Raw genomic sequence first — 22219 nt, 5'->3', positions numbered from 1 at the left:
CTTCTTGGCATTTACCCAGGTAAGTTGAAAACTTACGTCCATGCAGAAACCTGCACGCAGTTGTTTATAGCAGCTTTATTCAGAATTGCCAAAAGGAAAGTAACCAAGATGTCCTTCAGTTGGTGAATGGATAATTAAGCTGTGGTCCATCCGGATAATGGAGTATTGTTGAGCACTAAAAAGAAGGGTGCTGTCACACCCTGAAAAGGCACGGAGGAAACTTAAATGCATATTACTAAGTGAAGGAAGCCAACCTGAAAAGGCTACACACTGCATGATCCCAGTTCTGTGACCTTCTGGAAAAGGCAGAACTATGGAACTGGTGAAAAGGTCAGTGGTTGCCAGGGGTCGTGGGGGAGGGAAGAAGGAATAGGCAGAGCTCAGGCTTTTTAGAGCAGTGGATAAATGTTATTATACATCTCTGCAAACACATACAGTGCCCACAGGAGTGAGCCCTAATGTAAACTATGGACTTTGGGTGATTATGATGTGTCAGTGCAGGTTCGTCTGGTAGGGATGTTGATAATGGGGGTGGTAGAGGTATGCGGGAAATCTCTGCACCTTCCTCTCAATTTTGCTGTGAACCTAAAACTGCTCTAAAAATAAAGTCTATTTTTTTTTAAAAAGTGTATTGTGTAATTAAAGTTGATTTTACAGAAAACATAACTGAGGGGACAGTATCAAGAGCAACAGAAACTAAAATGCAAATGAAGCTCCAAAAGTATGTAAGGGATTTATATGGAAAATTGTAAAACTTAAAAGATCATAAGTGTTAATCTGAATAGCTGGAAAAAAGATTTCACTTTCATGTAAGGAAAGATAATATTGCAGAGTTGCTACTTTAAAAATTATTAATAAATTTAATATAATTTCAAAGTCCTGATAGGACTTTCGGAAAAAACTTCAAAAGTTTATTTTGAAAGAGTAAATGTACAAGAAGCAGCGAGAAATTTTTAAAAGAAATAAGAGTAATGAAAGAAGTTACCCTACCAAGTATCAAAATGCAGCAAAAAACTGATTTTAATTAAATGGTGGTAATGGTGCAAACAGACAGACCAGTGGACCAGATTATTCACAATCAGCATATGTTTGTTTTTGCCATATTTTGTGAATTCTAAGACACAGTTTTTCAGATTTTAACACCTTTACCAAACAGGATTCATTTTACAATTGATGTAAACTATATTGCATACCATTTGCTTTTTTTCTTTCTTTCTTTGTATAAGATACTTGATGGAGTATCTTAAAATCCGTGACATCTTAGATCGAATGAAATTATATATACACACACGTATACACAGACACACACACACACATAAATGCATATTATAAAATCATGTACACACATATTCACACACATGGAATGAGACCCAACTCCAAAATCCCTCCAAGCTTTTCAGTAGAGTCTTATCTGCAACCATGATATTTGTGTTTCTTGATCACTCTCTGACTACTTTCACAATATACTGAAAATTGCATAGCAGAGTTATAAATACTGGAAAATATACAAGATTTCATGAAGTCTTTGAAAGTGGTGTTGGGAGAACCATTTAATTCATCAGTAAGCCATTGGCGAATAAGAATGTGTTTTTATTTTTCAAGCCAAGCACTGTATCTAGACATTTTTCACCATTTGTTATGAAATTCGGTCTTCATTTTAAATGTATGCACTGAAAGTGTTCTGTGTGTAATCCAGTTACCCCAGAAGAGGAAGATACCCTACATATGGTACAGGTAATGTTTTAAAAGAAAAAGGGTATTATTCAAGAAACTGTAATGGAGTAATGACTCTCTTTGTTGGACAGAATAATGCGTGTTTGGATTTCTGCCTCACAGACATTAACTTCAGATTGATTAAATTTCTGATCATGAAAACATACAAAAATTCCAGAAGCAAATATGGGAAAATAGTTTTTAGAAAGCCCAAAGTCTTAAAGCAGGTTTTCTCAATGGGGGTGATATTGCCCCCAAGAGGGTGTAAATTGGTTCACAGGAGGTGAAAAAATCTTAGCTATTACAATGTTTGTGGCCCTCCAGAGGGCCACAGTATATACATCAGTGGATATGCAGTGTATCTGCGGTATTAAGATTTCATGGGGAGGCAGGCAATTAGGGAGAAAAGTGTCTGAAAAGGTGCCTTAGTAGGAATGATAATGAAAAAACAGTTGAGAAGCACTGCCATAGAGGAAAAGTGGCAGAGTCTACTGTACACATACACTTTAAACGTCTTGAGTATGAAAGACGCCACAAACAAAATTTAAAGGCAAGTGACAGACTGGGAGAAGAGAGTTTACAACTCATGTAATAGAGGAGTGTAGCCTTCGTGTTGGGAGTTCTCACACATTGTTGACAGAGAAACAGCTCAGTACAGATACAGGAAGAGGACGTGGAGTTGGTGTTTGCTTTATTTACTGCAGCAGCTCCGTTTCCCAATTTGTTGGGTGTATTAGATGTGAACGACCATCTGTTTTTCAAAAGGAATTACACAAAACATCTTTGTGGGGCCCCTTCTGTTTTAAACGTTTCAAACTCTCGGAGGTGTCTCACCACAGAGTTGAAACATAACTGGGCACGGAAAAATCCATTTTGTTTTTTTCTTTCTTATAGTATTCCTGTCTCTAATTTCCTAACTATATTACATAATTGACTTTATCAGTTTTCCTTTTTAAGAATATGGGAGTGCGTTGTATTTACAGCCAAACAAATTTTTTTGTTCTAGCAAGATGACTTCGGTATTTTGTGTGTTCATTTAAAACATTACAGAAATTCTCATGGTGAAATATTTAGGAATGTTTTATCAAATATAAACGTTGCTTTGTATTAATGGGTATGAAATATTAAATATCCTAAATATTTACATGCTAAACCTGCCAAACTAAATTCTAAATATAAATGCTATTTTGTTATTTTAAAAGTTAATCAGAATTAAAAATGTGTCTTATTGCAGAATTATGAATTGCAATTAAATACAAGCTATTTGATCTCTGTATATTTTTATTTTTGTTTATTTGTTTTCATTTGGTTTTTATTAGCAATCCAGTGGGGAGAAGATGGCCGCCCATTTCATTTTCTCTTTTATACTGGCAAACAGTCATATTATTCATTAATGCATGTAAGTATATTACATTTATGGTAAATAATATGAACTGTAAGCTAAGTAACTAATGATAGCAGAGATTTCCCTCAGCTTCAGAATTTACCTAGTGTGTTTCATAATGGACAAAAAATAAGACTTCCAGAGACAAGACAGTATGTTGAAAGGCTTTATGTTTTATTAATTCATTTTTGCTAAAGGTAAGCATTAGAGAATTTATGTCAGAATGGTTTGTCCTTAAAATGCTTTTACTTCCAAACTGAGGTCATATTGGGAGGTAGATGCTCAGCTCAGTATCAATGCGTGGGTGTGCGTCAAGGCGGGAGCTGAATCAGGAAAGGGGCTGTCGGGGCGATGGGGCGCTCACCTTGGGGGAGAGGCAAGTCCTTCTCTCTAGCCTTCAGTTACTCCTATACGATTTTTGCTTTTCATAGGTCGTGTAGTGTATGAGTGTAGCATTTGGGCTCACAAGGCCTAGGAAGCGATTTTATTACTTGTTGCCTTCCAGCTGCGTTTGCGTGTACTGGGAACAGGCTTTATTTTCTTTCAGAGCCGTAAGTTGGTTGATGGTGCGCGCGCACTGGGGAGTTCCCTACAGTTACCATGACAAGAGGCTGGATGCTGATGCCCAGTTTTAAACAGCAGAACCCACTTTATTTTTAGGACACGGTGTCGTCTTATTTTATTCATATATGAGTTCTACAAGTTACAGACATTGTCCCTGGGCCTTCCCATCCCCAGTCAGCTCTCGGGTGGCTTGGTTCGCGTGCACACGTGTGCTCTGTCGAGCTGGCTGGTGTGTATTTGTGCTCCGCGAACCCAAAGGACAAAATCCCCACTTGTCAGGTACATTTATTTCTCGGGGAAAAAAAGAAAACCTTCTTTTCACTTTTTGTTGACCTTGGGCAAATGAGCTTCTTGCCCTGGCAGAAATGAAATGAATGATGGATGCGGAGAGTGTCTTTGCTGAGTAATGGAGCTGGGCTTCTGCTCTCCGCCCAGGCTCTGCGTACAGCCCGAGGCTGCCCAGGGACCCCTGCTGCTCATTTAAATAGGTATGTCAAATCTGCCTCACGACGCCGCTGGTTTGATCTGTGGTAATATTTGTGAAGGTTCCATATGGACTCGAGCCCCCTGCAGTGCTGAGAAATAATGTACAACGCTTCATGGTGCAGACGCAAATTTCCCCTGAAAAGGGATGCAGCGCTGCGTTTTAGCTGTCGGAGGGGATGATGGAGCTGGCACGCTAGGCCTGTCAACTTGTTACACGGATGGGTTGCACGCAGCGAAGCTGTGGAAAATCTGTGCCTTTTAACTTTTCTACTTAATCACGGTTGTAGCATTGCCTTTAGACTGTATGCTACATTAATTCTCTTCCTGCCTTCTGCCTTTCATCCCAAGTTTCACGGAAAAAAGGAAAGCATGCGGGTCTTGTAGAGGAGCCTTATCAAACAGCTGTCATCTGACAAGCCATTTGCATTTGTTTTGGCTGAAACTGAGCAACCCAAGGGCAAGATATTTTGTTGCATTCCATCATAACGAAGAAATTACACATTGTATAAGAGGCCTAACTTTATTTATGAGTTTTAAAAGGGATTGCTCAAGAAATTGGTCAGTTTCTCAGTGGATAAAATACTACCCCACTCTCGACTAGAATGTCAAATTACATCCAGTTTATAAAGTCTTCCTTTTGCGTCATATAGTTGCTTTGCATATAGGAGAGTTCTTTGGGCTTCTGTGTGTTAGTTAAATTCAGTAATTTAGGTCTGTCCATTTGTTGCGTAGTTTGACCCCCAAACACTGTGGGTTTGGTATTTGTTTTATTGTTCATCAGAACAGTTTATACATGTAAATTACAGATATTTTGGTTTAACTTGAGCGTGTTAATTCAGGTAATTAATAAACCCTTGTATTTTCAAAAATGCATCTTTCGGAACTTAAAAGTAATTACATGTATGGAAAAAGGATAAATGTTTTCCTAACTATATACCAATCACTTGAGCCTCACGTACGGCAGATGTTATTACTCACAGCTGTGGTCATTGCCTGGCTGATGCGGGTCAGCGTCATGCTAGGTGCTGTTTGTTACTCTGAAATAGCATGTGACTAAAGAGTCACTGTTCAGCTCACAAGGGTGGTTTCGCAGTGAATCAGGGATCGCATATAAAATAAGACGGTAAAACCTGAAACTGCTGCACATGTTGGCTCCCTCCTTTGTCTGCCCTCTCGGTGCGCGGAGGGGTCCGTTCCATTCTGTGGGAGGGTGATCCCCCCGCCGCCATCCCACCGTAGCAAGGGAGCCAGCCCCGCAAAGACTGTGGCAGGTGGGCGGGAAGTGAATCATTATTGCTACCGTTTCATTTTGTTGATGCAGTTTCTTCCCATGTGACAGGGTGAAAGGCACTAAGGCACACTCTGTTCTCCACGTCCTGGACCGGCTGTGACTGCGTGAGCTGTGGCCGTCACGGCCATGCTTCTTGTCAGAAAAGCACAGCTCTGAGCATCTTTGCAGTTCTGCCCGGAGGTCTTTGTGATGTCCCTTAACCTTTTTTATCTTCGGTAATAACATCAAAGCTGCTTTTAGTATTTGCTCACTGCTTGCGTGTTAAAGTTGTATATTACATTAGAGCAGCGAATAAAAGATGGGCCTGATGCAGCTTCCAGTTAAGGGTAATGTGTAATGCTTAAGTGAACACTGTTTCCAGTTAGCCCGTAGTTAGTCCATGCAGTTGTTTTTATGGAGAAGTAGGAGGATTTTGAGGGAAGAGGCGGATGAGAAGAAAGAAGCAGCTCATTGTTCCCGCCCAGAAGTGAAGCTGTTGGGAAAGCACAAGGTGAAGGGAAACTTGCCGATCCACGGGGGCTGGGGCCACAGACTTTGTGAGTGTGTTACCTTCTAAGGGCTCGTCATCAGGTTGGCTGGAATTCCCACCTTCCTGTGGCCACAACCATACACCTGTCTTCAGGTTCCTGGGAAGGTCCATAAAAACCATTTATTTTACAAAATAGCGAATAGGGTGTACATACGTAATGAATGAAGTATGAAACAGTACTAATAAGTAAATTCTTAAACAGTGAGAGGTAGTGTAAGAAGATATAAGGGCTGTACGGAGTTTCTCAAAGGATCGTTGAGGACTGAGGGGGCTCCAGGCTGGATGGCCCTGCTCATCCATCTTTTTTACCCCAAATGGATGACTTTCCATCTCCTTAATGGCCACATAACCAGTGGAACCTGTGTACTTCTCAGACGTGAGTTAGAGTTTCAGCGTAGCGTTTTGGGAGCAGAAAGAAGAAGGAGAGAGTAAAAGGAGTTTCCAGAAACAACTGAACCGAAATGTAAAGGAGAGGGAAGACTTTTTAGAGGATGTGTGCGTCTGAAGTGGAGCAGGTGCTGCACCAGAGAATAGCTGAGCAGCAGCGTGTCCGGGGGTGGGGGAGGAAGCCTGCCTGCGCAGCTAAGGATAGGGCGATGGCTGTGCCCTTGGGTCCCAGCTGCCCCAGGCACCCCTGCCCGCCACAGCTGGAGCTGCCCAGTCAACCGGGCAGGGCGGGCAGGCAAAGGGGCTGCATTCATGAACGGGGCGATCACAACCTGGGCAGTTGTGCAGGTCCTTTAATCCTAAGACAAATGTTAATTCCTGTTCACTCCTATCAACACCTAGGTTTCTGAATATCTTGAAACTCACTAAAAGTGAGTTGAAGATTATTTTAAACTCATTGTGGGAGGTGATTATTTGACTCTGAAGTGGGAATCCTTCTGTAAAATATGATTCATTAAGACAGGGCGTGGCTGTAATGCAGCCTTCCCCCAAGTGCTTTCTGGGAACCCTGGTTATGAAAGCGTCAAGAAAGGGCCTCTGAAATTAAGCTCGTTTGGGAGTGCTGCATACTGTATACAGCACTAGGAAACTAATAAGGAGACACTTAGCGTGATAAAAACTCCCTGACGCCCTTCAGTAGAGAAACACTGCTGCTCAAATATGTTGGATCACGGAACTGTTTCTACCCAAAACATCTTTTAACATCCCGTGAAACCAGAGCTTGGGAAAAGCTGTATAAAACATTGGAAACACTGTGAGTTGTCAGAAACATTAAGCATCTATTGACATTTTACGTCAGCTCACCTACCCCAACGTTTAAGATAAGGCTCTGCATGTCTCAAAACTATACTGGGAATTTAGCATCTTATAGAAACCTCATGTATATTTTAGGACTAGTTTTACAGTAAACATTGGAGTATTTTCAGAGTGTTTCTATAAATTGAAGGAATTATATGGCCTTGGATGAAAGTTTTACCCCAAAAAGTATAAAATTAAGGCATAAGTAGATCATTATGCACTTAAACTACTCTGCTGAATTGGGGGAAAAGTTTAAAATATTAAAAAGTACGAAGTAATTCTAATCCTAATAATGTGTGTATAAACAGGATTCATTTGCCTGGCTTATTTAGAAATTCTCCAGTTTATTTTAAGCGACTTAAACCTTCTGTGTTCACACAGTAGCCCAGGGAGGGGTCTGAGGCCTCAGTATATGGAGGTTCCAGTCAACAAGCAGAAGTTCCGGAGGCTCAGTATCACAGTTCTGTGCATCCTCCTTGCCACCGGGGGGTGAATATTGAAAACTTTTGAAGCAGTGCTGTTGAAAAATGGAATTAAAGTAGTGACCCTTCTCACAGTGAGGTACCAAATAACTACTTTATGACTGTGTAAAGAGCTTCTTTCTAGAAAGCTACAGACCAGTGCTGACATGTGTCTGTGTGCTGTTTTAAGTTCTTTCTTGACAGCAGGAGTTAATTCAGTAACTAATTCAGCAAGAAACTGCTGTTCTAGAAGTATCTTTAATATACATTTTCTCATATTGATATATGAATAATTACCATTGTGTATCTTGTATGTTCCAGGTGTAACAATTGGGAAAATTAATTTTTAAAAACTGATTCAACTTATTGCCTCTGTTGATTTTAATCAGATTACTTCTTTTATAATGGTAAAATTGTTTTTATAATATATGGTAGAGCTTTCAGTAGTAAAAATATATGGTATCTGAGTCACAAGCACTTCTATGTAATTACTCCCAGGTGCGTACTTTCCCAGAGTACTTGTCTAACATGACCTATATGTGAGATTATTTCCTTTTTTAATGCCGGGTAGCATGACACGAAGTATACGCTGTATAGCATAATGTATTTACAAAGTGATAGCTAGGATCTACCGTAGAGGTATGTCACTTGGAGCGTCAGATAAATTGCATGATAAAAACCATGATAAATGTATTATATGCATATTTACTCCAGTTGGTTTTGTATATGCCAGTAGCCAAAACATTGAGAAGATTGTTATTTAGGAAATTTATTTTCTGTGATTTTTTTCCCCAACAAACACATATTTTAAGTCGCTTACTTTTCTGTATTGAACTAGTATCTAAGATGATAATTACTGTTAGTTATTATATATTTTGTATATCAAAATACAGTTGACTTTTTCTATACCACCCTCCTAAGAAATGTTGTTTGTTTACCCTTCCTAAAATTGGAATTTCAACATGGTTAATACAACCAAAACAGAATTTGGTAGACTAAAGATGACATTGCTCATGCTCTTGGAAGAGTTTAGTTGAAGCATTTCTTTTCTGTACCCTGAGCATCTGGTATTTCCAAATTAGGCACCTTCTAAATTCAATTCATACATTATGGAAATCTGATGACATGAGGGGTAGATAGACTTGCTTTGATTTTATGAAATATTAATCATAGCTGTGATGAATGATTCAGCATTTCACATCTGGGTTATTCCTGTCATATTTGAAAATTATACTGTTAAATACAGTATATAAACTTAGTGTAGGTGGGGTCATGCTAATTCTCTAGGGTCCCTTAAAAATTAAGTGGAAATTTAACAATATACCAGAAGCTAGCACTGATAATCTGTGATGTTGACAGTTCCTGGCATATTTTATACCCTCAAGGATTTTTTGATGTAAATTAGTGCACCTCTCTTCAGGGAGTTGAAGCTATAGAATGTACTTTCCAGAGGACTGTTGTCTCTGACTAACCAAGATAGAACCTTTAGAATCTCAGGAGTGGTTTTATTATCTAGAAAAGAAAGAAAAATAGAAATGATGCACCAGTAAAACTTTTTCGACTCTTTGACTCCTGAACGCCATACCTCACCGCTGTGTCATTTCTTGACCACTACTGTAGGCCAGGCAGTATGCCAAGTACTTTACATATATTTTCCTATTTAAAGAAGTGTATGGGGGGCTTAAAGAGCATGATATAACTTGATGAATTACAGCCATCAAAGCATGTGCCGTAAACGAATAGAACTTACCATGTTCTAAATTTGACGTGCACTCTTCATGGGTGGTTTTCTCATATTCCACATTTTTTCTGGTGATCTTACTTACACTATTTATACATTATTATGGAGCTAAATATAACACTGGAAGGTAGGAGCAGAGTGCAAGAAAGTTTTAAGAAAAATATGGACTTAAAAATTGCTCAGAATCACTGGAGAATGATGACACATTTAGCACCCCAAATTTTGACTTGAAACTTGACCTATGAAGCAGATCAGTTATTTTTGTTTTAGTTGCCTTGGTTATTCCAGAAAATTAAATAGACCCTTATAACCAGGTAGGGTGTCTTACTACCGTTGTTGGTATTCTCTTGAATTCATATTTTTAAGATAGATTTGAAAGATACATCTCTGACTCAGGACTCTCAGAATCTCAGGGCTCTGGAGCAGCCCAGCGTGGAGACTGATGCCATCCTGCTCCCACAGACCCCCAGCTGGGGCAGGGCGCACAGTGCAGGTGCACAGCGAGATGCTGCTTGCACACGTCTGTCCCCTTCGTACAAGGCGGGGAGGATTCATTTTGTGGGGTTTTATTTTCCCTATATTTTACCTGTTCAGAGCACTTCAGAATTGCTTTCTAGAAATAGGTACATAGAGATTTTTCTGATACACTATTCAGTTGGGCTTACAACTCACTATCTTAGCCTTTAAATATGAATTTCAGGTACCCGAACTACAGTCAAATGCGGCTTACCAATTCTCGGGAGACAAATTGTATGGTTTTAAGTTGCATAGCAGGGACACGTTCTGTATGTGGATGGCTTCTATTCTTGCTTTCTTTAGAGTGGACAGTTTGTTTTGAATTGTCAGGTACATTTTTCTGCTGCTACAGGTGACGGATTTATACTTTGAGTATAGTTGTAGAGATAGTTAATCTGTACCCTAAAATTGAATTAAGCTCATTTGTCCCCAGAGTTCCAGTGTTTAGATCCAAACTTCAGGGTGCGTTACTTGGGGGCATCATTCAAACAGATTACTTGGCCCCCCCCTTCCAACAGGTTCCTCTTGGGAAAGTCTGGGTTGGGGCCTGAGAATTTACATTTCTAACCTAGTGCTTGGCCTAGATGCTGCTGCTGTCTGCTTCTGCTGGGAACTTAGCTTTAGAATCACTCAACTATTGATAGTGATAGTTTCACTCTGTCGGAGATGCTCGGCCCAGTGTTACTGTTTCTAAGTGCTGCTGCTTTTCTTATTCTTTTCTAAGGTATCAATCCTACTACCCTTACTGAAAACAAACAAAACAAAACAAAACACACTCTTACGAGTCTCCCTACTACAGGAAATGAACTTACCCTTTTCTCACCAAGAAGTCCTGGCCCATGGAGCATAATCTCGGCTTTTCTCATCTATGTTTATGAAACTCAGAGGCTCAGTCTTTACATCCTTTTTCCTCCCTCCCTCCCTCCCTCCCTTCCTTCCTTCCTACATTCTTTTTCCCCTTGAGGGAAATGGATTCCTGAAAAGAGGTTGCAGAATGAAGATAATAAAATGCAAGCATTGGTAAATACAAAGGGAGTAACAGAGGGGCACGTGTATTCTTAGAGCAGACTCTACCAGCAACATTTGCTATAATATGATGCTCTAATCAGCACCCACAAGAGGTCGTCCCCAAAACTGGAAATTATGAAGACTGTTTTAAATATGGATAGACATCTCTACGAGCAGCAAGTTGTGTCTTCTGAGATTAGCTGATGGTATTGGACGGTGTCATGATTAAGCAAGAAAAAATGTTTATATCATCTCTAGCTCATCCTTTGAAAACATCTGTTCTTTAGGTATTAGTATGGTAGGTTATGTGTACATTATAAATGAATACACATAGATTGGATTTGAGTCCTCAAGTTTGCTCAGTCAAAAAAATTGGGAGATAGTTGCATTATTCTGCTTATTGTAAACTCATTTCCTGGAAATCGTATTTCATTGATAACCTTTATTGCCAGATTAGTGCTTACAAAATGGTGAATTTTCTCCTACTTGCATTATGATTTAACAGGTGACATACATTCACAGACTTTGTTAGAAAGTAAACTAATAGAAATCAAATAATGAAAAATAAATATTAATAGAAAACTTTTTAAGATACAAACTACATGGTAAAGAGAAATCTTATATAAATGTTAAAATTTTTTACTGGTAACTGTAAGTTTAAATGCATATTGCTGTATAAATTATGATTTTTTTAAGGAAAAGTTTTGGTTCTCTGTGGAACTCTTAAGGAAAATAAATAGCTTGTATCTTTTTTTCGTTTTTACGAACCTCACTGAGTTGTAAACCTTCTATAGAGTTTTTTAAAAATCATTTGAAGTTAAGTGTGTTACTATGTATGATACTAAATTCTCATTGAAATTACTCCACCATTCTTTAGTTTGAATGAGAAATAGCGTTGTTAAAGAGCATTTTCAGTAATCCTTGCTGTGCAGCTGTGACTTGAGGAGGGCGCTTCTGAGATGAGGTGCTCATGGGAGACATAAAGGGAGGTAATGGTTCGCCGTCGCTCTTGGTTTAGTGTATGTGTGTGTTATTTGCCACAGGAAGCATACGGAAAGCTACTAGATGTAGAAAACCGTCAAGACCAGCTGCGAGCCAAAGGTCTGTTTTCAGAAAAAACTAAAGCCAAGTAAGTTCTTTTTTGCATTAAAATACATGAGAAAATTAACTAAAAACATACCACTTATCATTGGTGTATTTTAGGCATACCTAAAGCCTAAAAATGTGTTCATTATTTCAGCATTAATCATTAAAATTCCAAATAATAGGTGATTTTTTTTTTGTTTGGGAGGATGTAAGTATTAAGGTTATTATTTTTATATTACTTCATTCTAGATTTGTATGTTAAGTGGCACTTACTGTATTTGAATATTATTTCTTTAGAATTTTTGTGTATGTAACTGTGCATTTATATGCCCGTAGATATACATATATGTGTGTGTGTGTGTGTGTATGTATTTTGTATTTGAAGGTTTGTGCTTCCATTTAGCAAACAATGATAGATTAGATCCATCGACCTGACCAACCAGTTTTAAATTTGGGGCTGTTTATTCACATATTTCTTCCTATGCAAAAGACACAAGTTTTTGAATATACCTAGTTTTAGTTGTAAATACTACCCGTAGCCTTTTATTTGGATTTCATTACTACTTTAGTCCATGGACAGATTAACTCTGTGTCTGTAACATACCCTTTAAAGTAAATTATGAAAAGCAAGCACAGTTTTAATTTTTGAGAAATCTAGTGACTTGGATATCATCAGATGGGTGCCCCAATGCCATGTCTAACTCTGCGAATGGAACATTTGCTAGACTGGGTATCTTTTCTAAAGTAGATTGAGGAAATGAAATAATGTGTCTCAAAAATCATTTACTTGGATGAAATTTTACAGCTATATAATACAAAAATGTGTTTCCCAATCGAGAATCGCTACTACTTGTGGGATCTTTTATGATATAACTCATTGTATGGTTAATTTAAAAGAGAATATAATGTGATATTTTAACAGAGACCCGATTGGCAGCAGATGGCTGATTAAGGAGGAACTGGAAGAAATGCTAGTGGAAAAACTGTCAGATCAAGATGTGAGTAATTAATCTTTTTAATTTAAGGGGACCTGTGCCATAAGATTGTAGACATTTGCTGTATTTAGGATCCTAATAGTAATGTTCCTCAGAGGCAGGTGTTCATAAGACGGTTTTCCTTTTAAAACATGTGGAGCTGATTTCTGCCCTGGGAGGGTCAGGAAGGTGCCTGGTCCCCAGACCCTCCTCCACAAGTGCGCTTGCATCCTCTGCCCCTTGTTCAGGGGCGCATGGCAGGTGTCATTTTTCACCCCCTTCAGTAAAGTGGGTGCTAATTTTACAGGCTAATGATAAGTGTAAGGGGCTGTTACAGGTTAAGTAGAAGAGAAATGAAGCGCATGGTTACCTTCCTGACTTACCAAATGCAGTATCCACACGGCCAGTATGTTTCATCTAGGAATCGGCAAAACTGCCTGTATCAGAATCACCTGGAATGCTGGTTACAAAATGCAGTTCCCAAGGTTCAGACCTCACGCAGAATTTCCATGGGTGTCACCCAGGAATCCACAGTTTCAGCAGGCTCCCCCAGTGAATGTTAAAGCCTAGGAATGTGGTGACCCCTGCTTTAGGTCTTAGTCTGATTCTTTTTTTGCTCAATGTTCTAATATATGCCAGTATTATCACAGGAAATTTGATGTTTTAAATGTGTTGGTGTTCTAAATTTAGATTATTTCTGGAAGATTGGAGTATAGAAAAATTTCACAAATTGTTCCAAGAAAGGTTTTTTCCTTCCATGGCAGTGGGTAACATTGTTAGTACCTTGCTGCCGTGTAGATTTCAAGTCATATGCTTAAATTGCTCTTTTCCTCATTTAACATATTGAAGAAATTAATGTTTTGGAAAAGTTGCAATTTGCTTAACAAAGGTGTCGGGCATTTGGTGAGTTAAAGATCTGAAATTAATTTCTAATATCCTAACTGCCAAGTCAGTATCACTGCACGTGGATCCAACTGAAAAACCTCTCTTTGCTCCTTCATTGAATGAATCATTTCAGTGTTCCCTGTTTTCTGGCTGCTTTTATTTTTATAACACAGGTTTGTTTGTTTTCATTTTGAAAACATCCCTAGGGCTTTGTTATAGGTGTGCAGCTATGAACACAAAACAACCAAATATATAGGTATCTTTGTACCTTGGGCAGCTGGCTGTTGGAAGAAATCCTGAAGCTGATGGCTGGTGTCAAGATGAGGAGGGCAGGGTAGTCAGTGATGTCTTGAGCCATAATCCCAGTTCACAAGCAAGGCTGGGTCATACCTGTAGTTGCCTCCTTGTGTGTTCAAGGGTATTACAGCCGGTGCAGAGGAACTGAGAGCAGCTGAGGAAGGACAGGCCTGTGAATGAAGGTGATGGAGCTTTACCAGGCTGGGTACCGCAGGTGGCTAGCAGTTCACTCTTCCTCAGACAGTTGCCTTCTCCAGTATTGTAACATCACAGGAAGCAATAATTGAAGCGGCCCTTTTAATCTTACTTGTGAGATTTTTATACATTTCAAATTATTAATGGTAGATTTTCACTGTAAAGGCAGTGGTAACAAAGATGAGTATGATTTTTAGGGTTGGCAAAACATAAATAAGGTTATCAAAAACTGGGTTTCACACTCCATGCTAAGGATCTCAAGTATCAGTTGTTTCCTTCTGCATAAACACTTTAGAGTGATTACTCTGGCTTCTAATTTTAAGGGGTTAATACCAAGTTGTTTACTTTCTAATCACATGTTCAAGAACTATTAAAAAAAATGCACTGAGTAGCAAGGGTAATTTATTTCAAGAGGTTGCCCTTTAAGTCAAGTATCTCTTGAATTTTTAAATAGCTTGATTGTTCGGTTTTAAAGGAAATCATAAACATTAAAGTAACACAGCTTGAACAGCTAAAGATACATTTGCCAAATGTATTATGAAATGTAGTTTAAGAGGTACGTTTTCTCAAAATCAGACTCTTCCCATTTTACTGTACGAAACTTGCTGGAAATTATTTATGAAGCGCCTCTTGATACAGTTCTAATAAAAGAGTAGAAATTATACTTAAAGATCATCTAAGTATTTTTTTGAAAGTGAATTTAAATTTCACCTTCATGTAATCCTGATAGAGAGAAATGGATTTTTCTTTGAATGATAGATCTCTTTGTTTCTCGAAAGAAAAGATTGAGCACTAAAGGTACACAGGGGAAGTGCTGCATCTGCACGCTGTTTTAAAAGCAGCATGAAGTTGCGGAAGTGTCATCCTGTCAAAATTCATCAGGAAAAGCAACATTGGAAAGATCAAGTATATAAAAATAGAAAAAATTTAGCAAATGCAATTACACTTGCATCTCCTAATGAATTTTTATTGTCTGCAGTACGCACAGTTCATTCGGCTGCTGGAAAGGTTATCGGCGTTGCCGTGTGACGCGGCTGAAGAAGAATTTGTGGGCAGGTTCCGCAGGAGTGTAACCATTCAATCGAAAAAACAGCTGATTGAGCCTTTGCAGTATGACGAGAAGGGTATGGCCTTCAGCACAGGCCAAGGTAATGCACCCATGGAGAGAGACCACCCCGTCCCGCTGAGGATTGGGAAATAGCCGGATGTTTATTTGCTCTTGCCCTTTGGTGTTCATTTTGTTGGTTTATTTTTGCTGCTGCTATGCTGGATTTCCAAATATTAAGGTTCTGTTGACGTTTTTAAAAACTGAACTTTATAATGTTGCAAGAAAAAAATGTGGACACATACCTACACAGTCATATTAACACTTTGTATTTTCATATTTTCAACTGGTAGAAACAACAAAATATAGGTTTCTTATAAAGGTTTAGGTTTCTAAATAAAGGTTTCTTATATTAAATGAAAATTTTCGGTGAATCTGCACGTCAGATGCTAAAACTACAGAACGTTAAAACTTTAGGTCCTCGACTCACATCTTCCTTGTAGGTGTACAGAGACATTTGACATGATGTAACTTTAAAGAATTGAGTTATTAAATGATATATCTGCAACTTAAAAAAATTTTACATCATTTCATTTTCAGTTAATATTTTCAAAGAAGTGTGACCTTTCCTAAGGATTCCTTTTATTTCTACCAATTATACTTTATTATACTGTTCATATATTTTAAAAATTATACGATTAAGATATACTCTTATTAATTTAAAAAGAACACTATGTAAATTGATTTTTTAAATAATATAAATAAATATGAATTACTTTGTTGAAACTAAAATCATTGTAGTGTTTCTAAAATGGGATTAAGGAATAAAATCACCCCATAGTAAGCTTTATTACGTCAGTTATGGTGTAGTTTGCCTGTTCTATTTTTGTTTGACTTGTATTAATTATAGAACTTTCCTATATAGAGTGTTACATATTGTTATTCTGGGGGAAAAAATTTAACGTAGTTTTGCCTCTGTCAAAGCATTGGGCCTCAAGATGTTCACTAATAGATGTCTTGTATTTTTAAAGGTAACAGAAAGACTGCAAAGGCAAAAGTGACTGTTTATGACCATGGAAGTGGGAGGATAGAAGTAAATGGGGTCGACTACCTGCTCTACTTTCCGGTGACTCAGGACAGGTGAGGTCTTTGTTTTGGTTTTGTTTTTAAAGAAAATGTACTTTATAATATGTCACGATCAACTAAGGCTTATGATTTTCTGATTATATTTGTCTGCATGATGATTTCTTTTTACTAATAGAATATAACAAACTAGCTAGAGGGATGCGGTCACTATTTTTTATGTTGTTTTCCAGATCTTTAAAAAGCATCTCTAGAATTCCTCATTAATTGAGTCTTCCTCCCCTTTTCATCAGATCATACCGGAAGTTGAGTGTCTCGGGGTCTTGTGTTCTGAAATGCAGGCTATGCCACCTCTGCTTCCTGGGTTTGGGGATGGGCAGCCACAAAACAACGAAGACCAACCTTGTTTGGCACTTACCGTCGTAAATATTAGAAAAAGTTCGCTTTATCACTTTGGATGTTTTTCTATTCACAGAGAATTTTATATATATATTTTGAGCAAGCAAAGAAATCTGACATTTATATATTAAAATAAGAGCTCATCAGGCTTTGCTTAGTTCCCATGGCTACATATGGCCGTTTTATTCTTTGAAATATGTATCCCGTGGAGGAACAGACATTAATTATAAGTAGGTGTTACAGCCCAACTCCACTAAATATGCCCATCTGAGATATGTTCCTTAGTCACTGTATAAGGCCTCTTCTTGAGAGGGTTATGATTTTCCCAGTCGTTACTGTCATTATCCACAAGTCACAGCAGTTCTGCATGGTTAGTTCCTCTCTTCCTAATCTTCTCCTGGTTCCTGTAGTGGTGTTGAGGGTCAGAAGGGTTAAGGCTCTTATGATCCCAATGCTTATGTCAGGAAAGAGGACCATGCCAGTGTAGTGTAAGCTTCTGGACGGAATAATTACTTCAGGAAATGTATGTTTATTTTATTTGTGTGTGTGTGTGTGTCAAGAAGTAGCCCGCTCTAACTCTGTTTAGTAGGAATTAAACTAATTCTGCCGTCACCCTCTCAGGGAAGGCGATGGAGGAAGCTATTATTTGTCGTACCAAAAGCCAGAGAGACCCGTAACTTCAGCATTACGACTGCTGTAAGGAATGGCATTTGACCAATAACTGTCTGTTAATTTGTTTTCAGATATAACTCCTGATGATTTAATAGCAAGTCTCGATTTTGGCTTTATCTCACAATTAAGTTGCCCCCTTAGAACTTACTCTTCAGTCTGATTCAGCAGGCGTTTGCTAAGGGTTGTCTGTGTGCCCGGTCTTGTTCTTGGCATTGCGAAGATACAAGAGCTATGTGAGATACGGCTTCTGTTGTCAAGAAACTCCCTATCTGATTGGGAAGCCTGAGGCTAGTCTTGGTGGGATAGGCGCCCAAACCGCCTCACTGTCTTTCAGTAGTTGTCGGGATTTACGGCAGCCGTGCTACTCGGGGACTGGCCTTTCCTCCTGCACGAGTGGCTCACGAGCTTACAGATGAGCAGGGAGGTGACCACTGACCAGTAGTAGGGAGACGGCCGAGCCAGGAATGGGTGATCTTGATTCTAGGTCTGTTTCCAGCTGTGTGAACTCAGCCGAGATGTTTAAAGGTCACCTCCCTAAATGGTAGGAGGGAGTTGGACTTGATGATCTCTGAGGTGCTTGCCTGAAGGTCAGTTTGAACTGCTTGCTTTTCTTTCCAGGGTCCTTTCTTTAGGCTGTTTTTACACAGACATAGCAAACAGGTCATTGGGAGTGTCGACTGTGTTCCTTCCTCGAGCTGTCAGAAATTCTGTGTTTATTCGTTCACTTAGCAGACATTTACCACGATGCGCCTGGTGCTGTGTGGGGTACGCAGAGCAATGCTTTCTGATTTGGAAAGGCCTTTGCCCTGTCACTCAGCCAGGGAAGCAACTCTTAGTTGATCACCTGTACAAAGGGAGTACATTCCTCACATGGCACTAACCGTGTGATAGAGGAGACAAGTTAGCATCTTAAGCAGTCACAGAAAAATAAGAGTATGTGATTTTATATATGTACCAGGTTATGGGCTGTACAATTGGTGCCATCGGAGTGGCATTCAGAGAAGATTGAAAGGAGGAAATTTTTTTTTCAAAATAACTTTGATTATATAACAAAGAGCAAAATAAAATTGATTCTTTAGCTCAGGATTTCATCTGAGATCACTGAGAGGAGGGATTTGTGAAGTATTTTCATGCCGTGTAACTGTTTTTGCATGTACTAGTGTGAGTCCAGATTAATTAAAACCAATAGGTGTGTAATGGTTTTCAACTGTACCCTTTGGGTGTTGCTGTCTCTCTTTATAGACTTAGCGTCGTGCTCAGTGTGCATCAGCTTCCTGACTGTGCAGACTTCTTCCTCAGGTCCTTTCTTGCCTTGACCACCCTGACTCAAGTGCTCTCATAGAGCCTGAATTTTTTCCCCAAATTTTAGTCTCAGTTTTTTAATCTATATAAGCATTTGTTAGGGAATCTTAAAGTTTTAGGAATTAAAACAGATAAATGTTTAAGCTCCCAAACGAGTAGGTGAGCAGGGCTTCTCTTAGTAACATCATCACTCACGTCACTCACCTGCGCAGTCGTGTCAGGCAGCGTGGGCCTGTGATGTGCCAAAGACAGTTCCTTAGGTTCCATACTGACCTCGGTGTCCTTGCTGGAGATGGCGGGGTTAGATTATCAGCCTCTAAATTTTCTTTAGCTCTTATAATATAGCTATTATTTATAACATCGTTGACTCTTGAACAATGTGGAGGTTGGGATTTTCCCAGCACAGTGGAAAATCTGAGTACAACCTTACTGATGGCTCTTTGTATCGAGTTTCCTCATCGAGGGGTCCGACCACTGTGGATGGTGTAGGTCTGTAGTATTTACTGTTGAAAAAAATCCACGTGTCAGCAGGCCTGCACAGCTCAAACCCATGTTGTTCAAAGGTCAGCTGTAGTACTACTTTTGTAGCATCCCTGTTTTTTATTTGGTTACTTTGGAACATGTGTTCAAAGAAAACAATATTAGATTTAGGTCGTTTCATACCTGTTTTTATCGTAGGACTTGTTTCATTCCTGTTGGAACAGCATCCCTGTTGAAGCAGTATTGTTACAAATTCCAGTTAACTCTGCCCTTCCGAGCTCTTGTTGTGTCCGTCCACACCAGCCTGGGCTTGCTCCGCTAGTGTGCAGTCCAAGGGGTAACATCCACCTCTCAGCGTCACTGTGTGACGCTAACCTTTACTTGGGGGGTCCAGAAAGCTGCAGTGTCAGACCAAACAAGCAAACGCGATATTCAATATTCATCAGCTTTTCTAAGTAAAATTCATAAGAGCTATGAAGGCAAAAGCAGTCCCTTGTTTGTGAGTGAGAAGAAGGTCCAGGGCAGTCTGCCTGCTCCAGCCTCTGGTTCTGGCCCTGCCCGGACCGCATGGGTGCTCACTGGCTGTGGAGGGAAGCGGGCCTGACTGGTCTGTGGGGTGTCACCTGGCAGGACCCTGCAGCCGAGGGAACTGCAGGCAGAGTGCGTATCTCAGTGGGAAAATGTCGAGTGTGGTTTCAGTGACTTTAAAACTCACGGCGTCAGGACAAGCACAAACCTCATACAGATACAGCATCGTACACTTTGCCTAGTGACCCCAGCGGCACTTGATAGTTGCTTGGGAAGACCTGTTAATATTGCATCTGATCATTGAATCCGGAGAGGTGGATTCAGTGGGTTAAAGGAGTTCTCCCAGCTTTGACTTCGTTGTGAGGTTATGGTCAAGCCTCACAAAATTCTCGGGAGACGAGCAGGGTCAGCACACAGCTGGGGTGTGCTGTTGTGCCCGAGCAGAAGAGGCCTGACCCTGCTCTCACAGCATCTGAGTGGCGGAGACGCTAGCGTTTCTGCATCTGGTGTGGGTCTCACACACGCCCAGAATGTGAGCAGCCTGTAACGTTGTGTATCTTCGCAGTGAACCTAACTCCACCTCTCGTGCTGTGCCTTAGAGAACAGCTGATGTTCCCTTTCCACTTCCTCGACCGGCTTGGAGAACACGACGTGACCTGCACGGTGTCGGGGGGCGGGCGGGCGGCGCAGGCGGGGGCCATCCGCTTGGCGACGGCGAGAGCCTTGTGCAGCTTTGTCACCGAGGACGAGGTCGAGTGGATGCGCCAAGGTGCGAGTTCAGGTCGGGGGGCGGGGGGACGGGGGACCCTCGAGTCTGCATCCGACTCCGTTTTGTGTCGGGCACGTGAGCGGTGGCTTTTGTTTTATTACAGAAATCTGTAATCGTTATTCGATTTAATGATGGAACCCCTAAGGTGTTTCTCTCCAAAGTTATTGGAGATTCCTTTTCCACTGTGATATTAGTTCGAATTTCATTTCCCTTACTCACTCTGTGTGACCCTGTCACCTAGCCGTGAATTCCGGAGTCTCTGCACAGGGGGAGAAGGGTTCTACGATCAATATGTTCGTTAGGGCCCTGCGTCCGCATTTCACAGTCAGTCGGGGCAGCTCTAGCTGAGGAGTGTCTTCCCACCATTTGTGAAGGAGGAAAGCACTGCGGGCACTGCCGACCGGCTGTGTGGCCTCAGCAAGGCCCCCGGCGCCTCTGGGTCCAGGAGCCCCTCTGGGCAAGTGACGTGGGCCCTGCCCCTTCCCTCCCACTGCGCCGCTGGGGTTCTGATCCCACGCTGCAGAGAGGGCCACCCGTAGCTTAGGCAAGTTAATTTTTTTAAACCTCTAAAAATCCATTTGCTTATAAACAGTTCACCATTTTGTAGGACTCATATCTAGTCATTAAAATCATTTGATAGGACCTCACTTAACAATTCTGCTAGTTTTGAGTTTCTGTGCATATTGAAAAGTAATAAAGCATCATTACTTATCATTTAAACTAGAATGTAGACAGGTCTTGTTTGCCTTCCGCACAAAACATTGTGTTATTCCACACCCCCTAAGTACAAGTAAATGCGAGAGCTGTGGGTATATGACAAGCGTAAAATGTGAATTTTGCCTGTGCCGTGTGGCCATTGAAAGTACCTTAATAAAGGACAGAAGCCTCGCATACAGTGACGAGAAGCGCTAGTGCTGGAAAGGTGAAAAAGACAAACTCTGGTCTGTTTACGTATTTATAAACAGTTAAAGAGTTTTCTCGTCGCTGGTGTTCTTGTGGTCGTTACCAACACCCCACACGGGCCACCACTGGGCACTCCCATCGGGGCCGTACGCGGAGAGTGACTCGTTTATTGCTCAGAAGCTGTAATTACTCCTGATGGTGGGAGACCGGGAGCTTCCAGTCTAAACTGACTTTACTCTTCTGGAACCAACGCCTTGTGCTGAGAACACAACTCTAAAACCTTTTTTAGATTCTGAAACAAAGTACCGAGAAATATTATTATCACACAAATTAGAAAAATAAGTTTCTTTTCTCAGATATGTTTGATAAGTCATATGCTATGTGTCGGTATATTCACGGGCACTGTTACTGTGTGGTGTCTGTATACTTCCACACACTTCGCCACCCAGGAAGTTTTGCTTTTCTCCCTCTTAAAACTTTCACATCTGTAATAGTAAGTGTGCCGGGCAAGTTCCCTGGCAGTGAGTAGCGACTGGCACAGCAGAGCAGCTTTGTCTTAAGTTGAACAAGTTTAAAAACCAAAGGGGAGTCGTATCTCTCATAGGAGAAGAAAAGCAGACTCAAGCAATGTACCTGGTGTTTGTCTCGGAAGCTGGGAAGATA

General features: G+C 40.3%; 2 protein-coding genes across 2 annotated transcripts in view; both read left to right on the top strand.

The window, feature by feature from the left end:
* Positions 1-22219, top strand: part of MRPS9 (mitochondrial ribosomal protein S9) — a 49074-nt gene that overhangs the window by 18124 nt on the left and 8731 nt on the right. Inside the window, exons 5-10 of the mRNA XM_060027224.1 lie at positions 3033-3112; positions 11982-12067; positions 12947-13022; positions 15355-15523; positions 16452-16560; positions 20484-20653. Coding sequence (XP_059883207.1) covers positions 3033-3112; positions 11982-12067; positions 12947-13022; positions 15355-15523; positions 16452-16560; positions 20484-20653 — 690 coding nt within the window. The remainder of the gene's footprint in view (positions 1-3032; positions 3113-11981; positions 12068-12946; positions 13023-15354; positions 15524-16451; positions 16561-20483; positions 20654-22219) is intronic.
* Positions 16472-22219, top strand: part of GPR45 (G protein-coupled receptor 45) — a 90840-nt gene continuing 85092 nt past the window's right edge. The window contains exon 1 of the mRNA XM_060027222.1: positions 16472-16560. The gene's annotated coding sequence lies outside the window, so the exon portion shown is untranslated. The remainder of the gene's footprint in view (positions 16561-22219) is intronic.

Source organism: Delphinus delphis, chromosome 12, assembly GCF_949987515.2.
Source record: "Delphinus delphis chromosome 12, mDelDel1.2, whole genome shotgun sequence".
Taxonomy (NCBI): domain Eukaryota; kingdom Metazoa; phylum Chordata; class Mammalia; order Artiodactyla; family Delphinidae; genus Delphinus; species Delphinus delphis.
The sequence above is the reverse complement of the archived record's forward strand: the minus strand, read 5'-3'. Positions and strand labels throughout refer to the sequence as shown.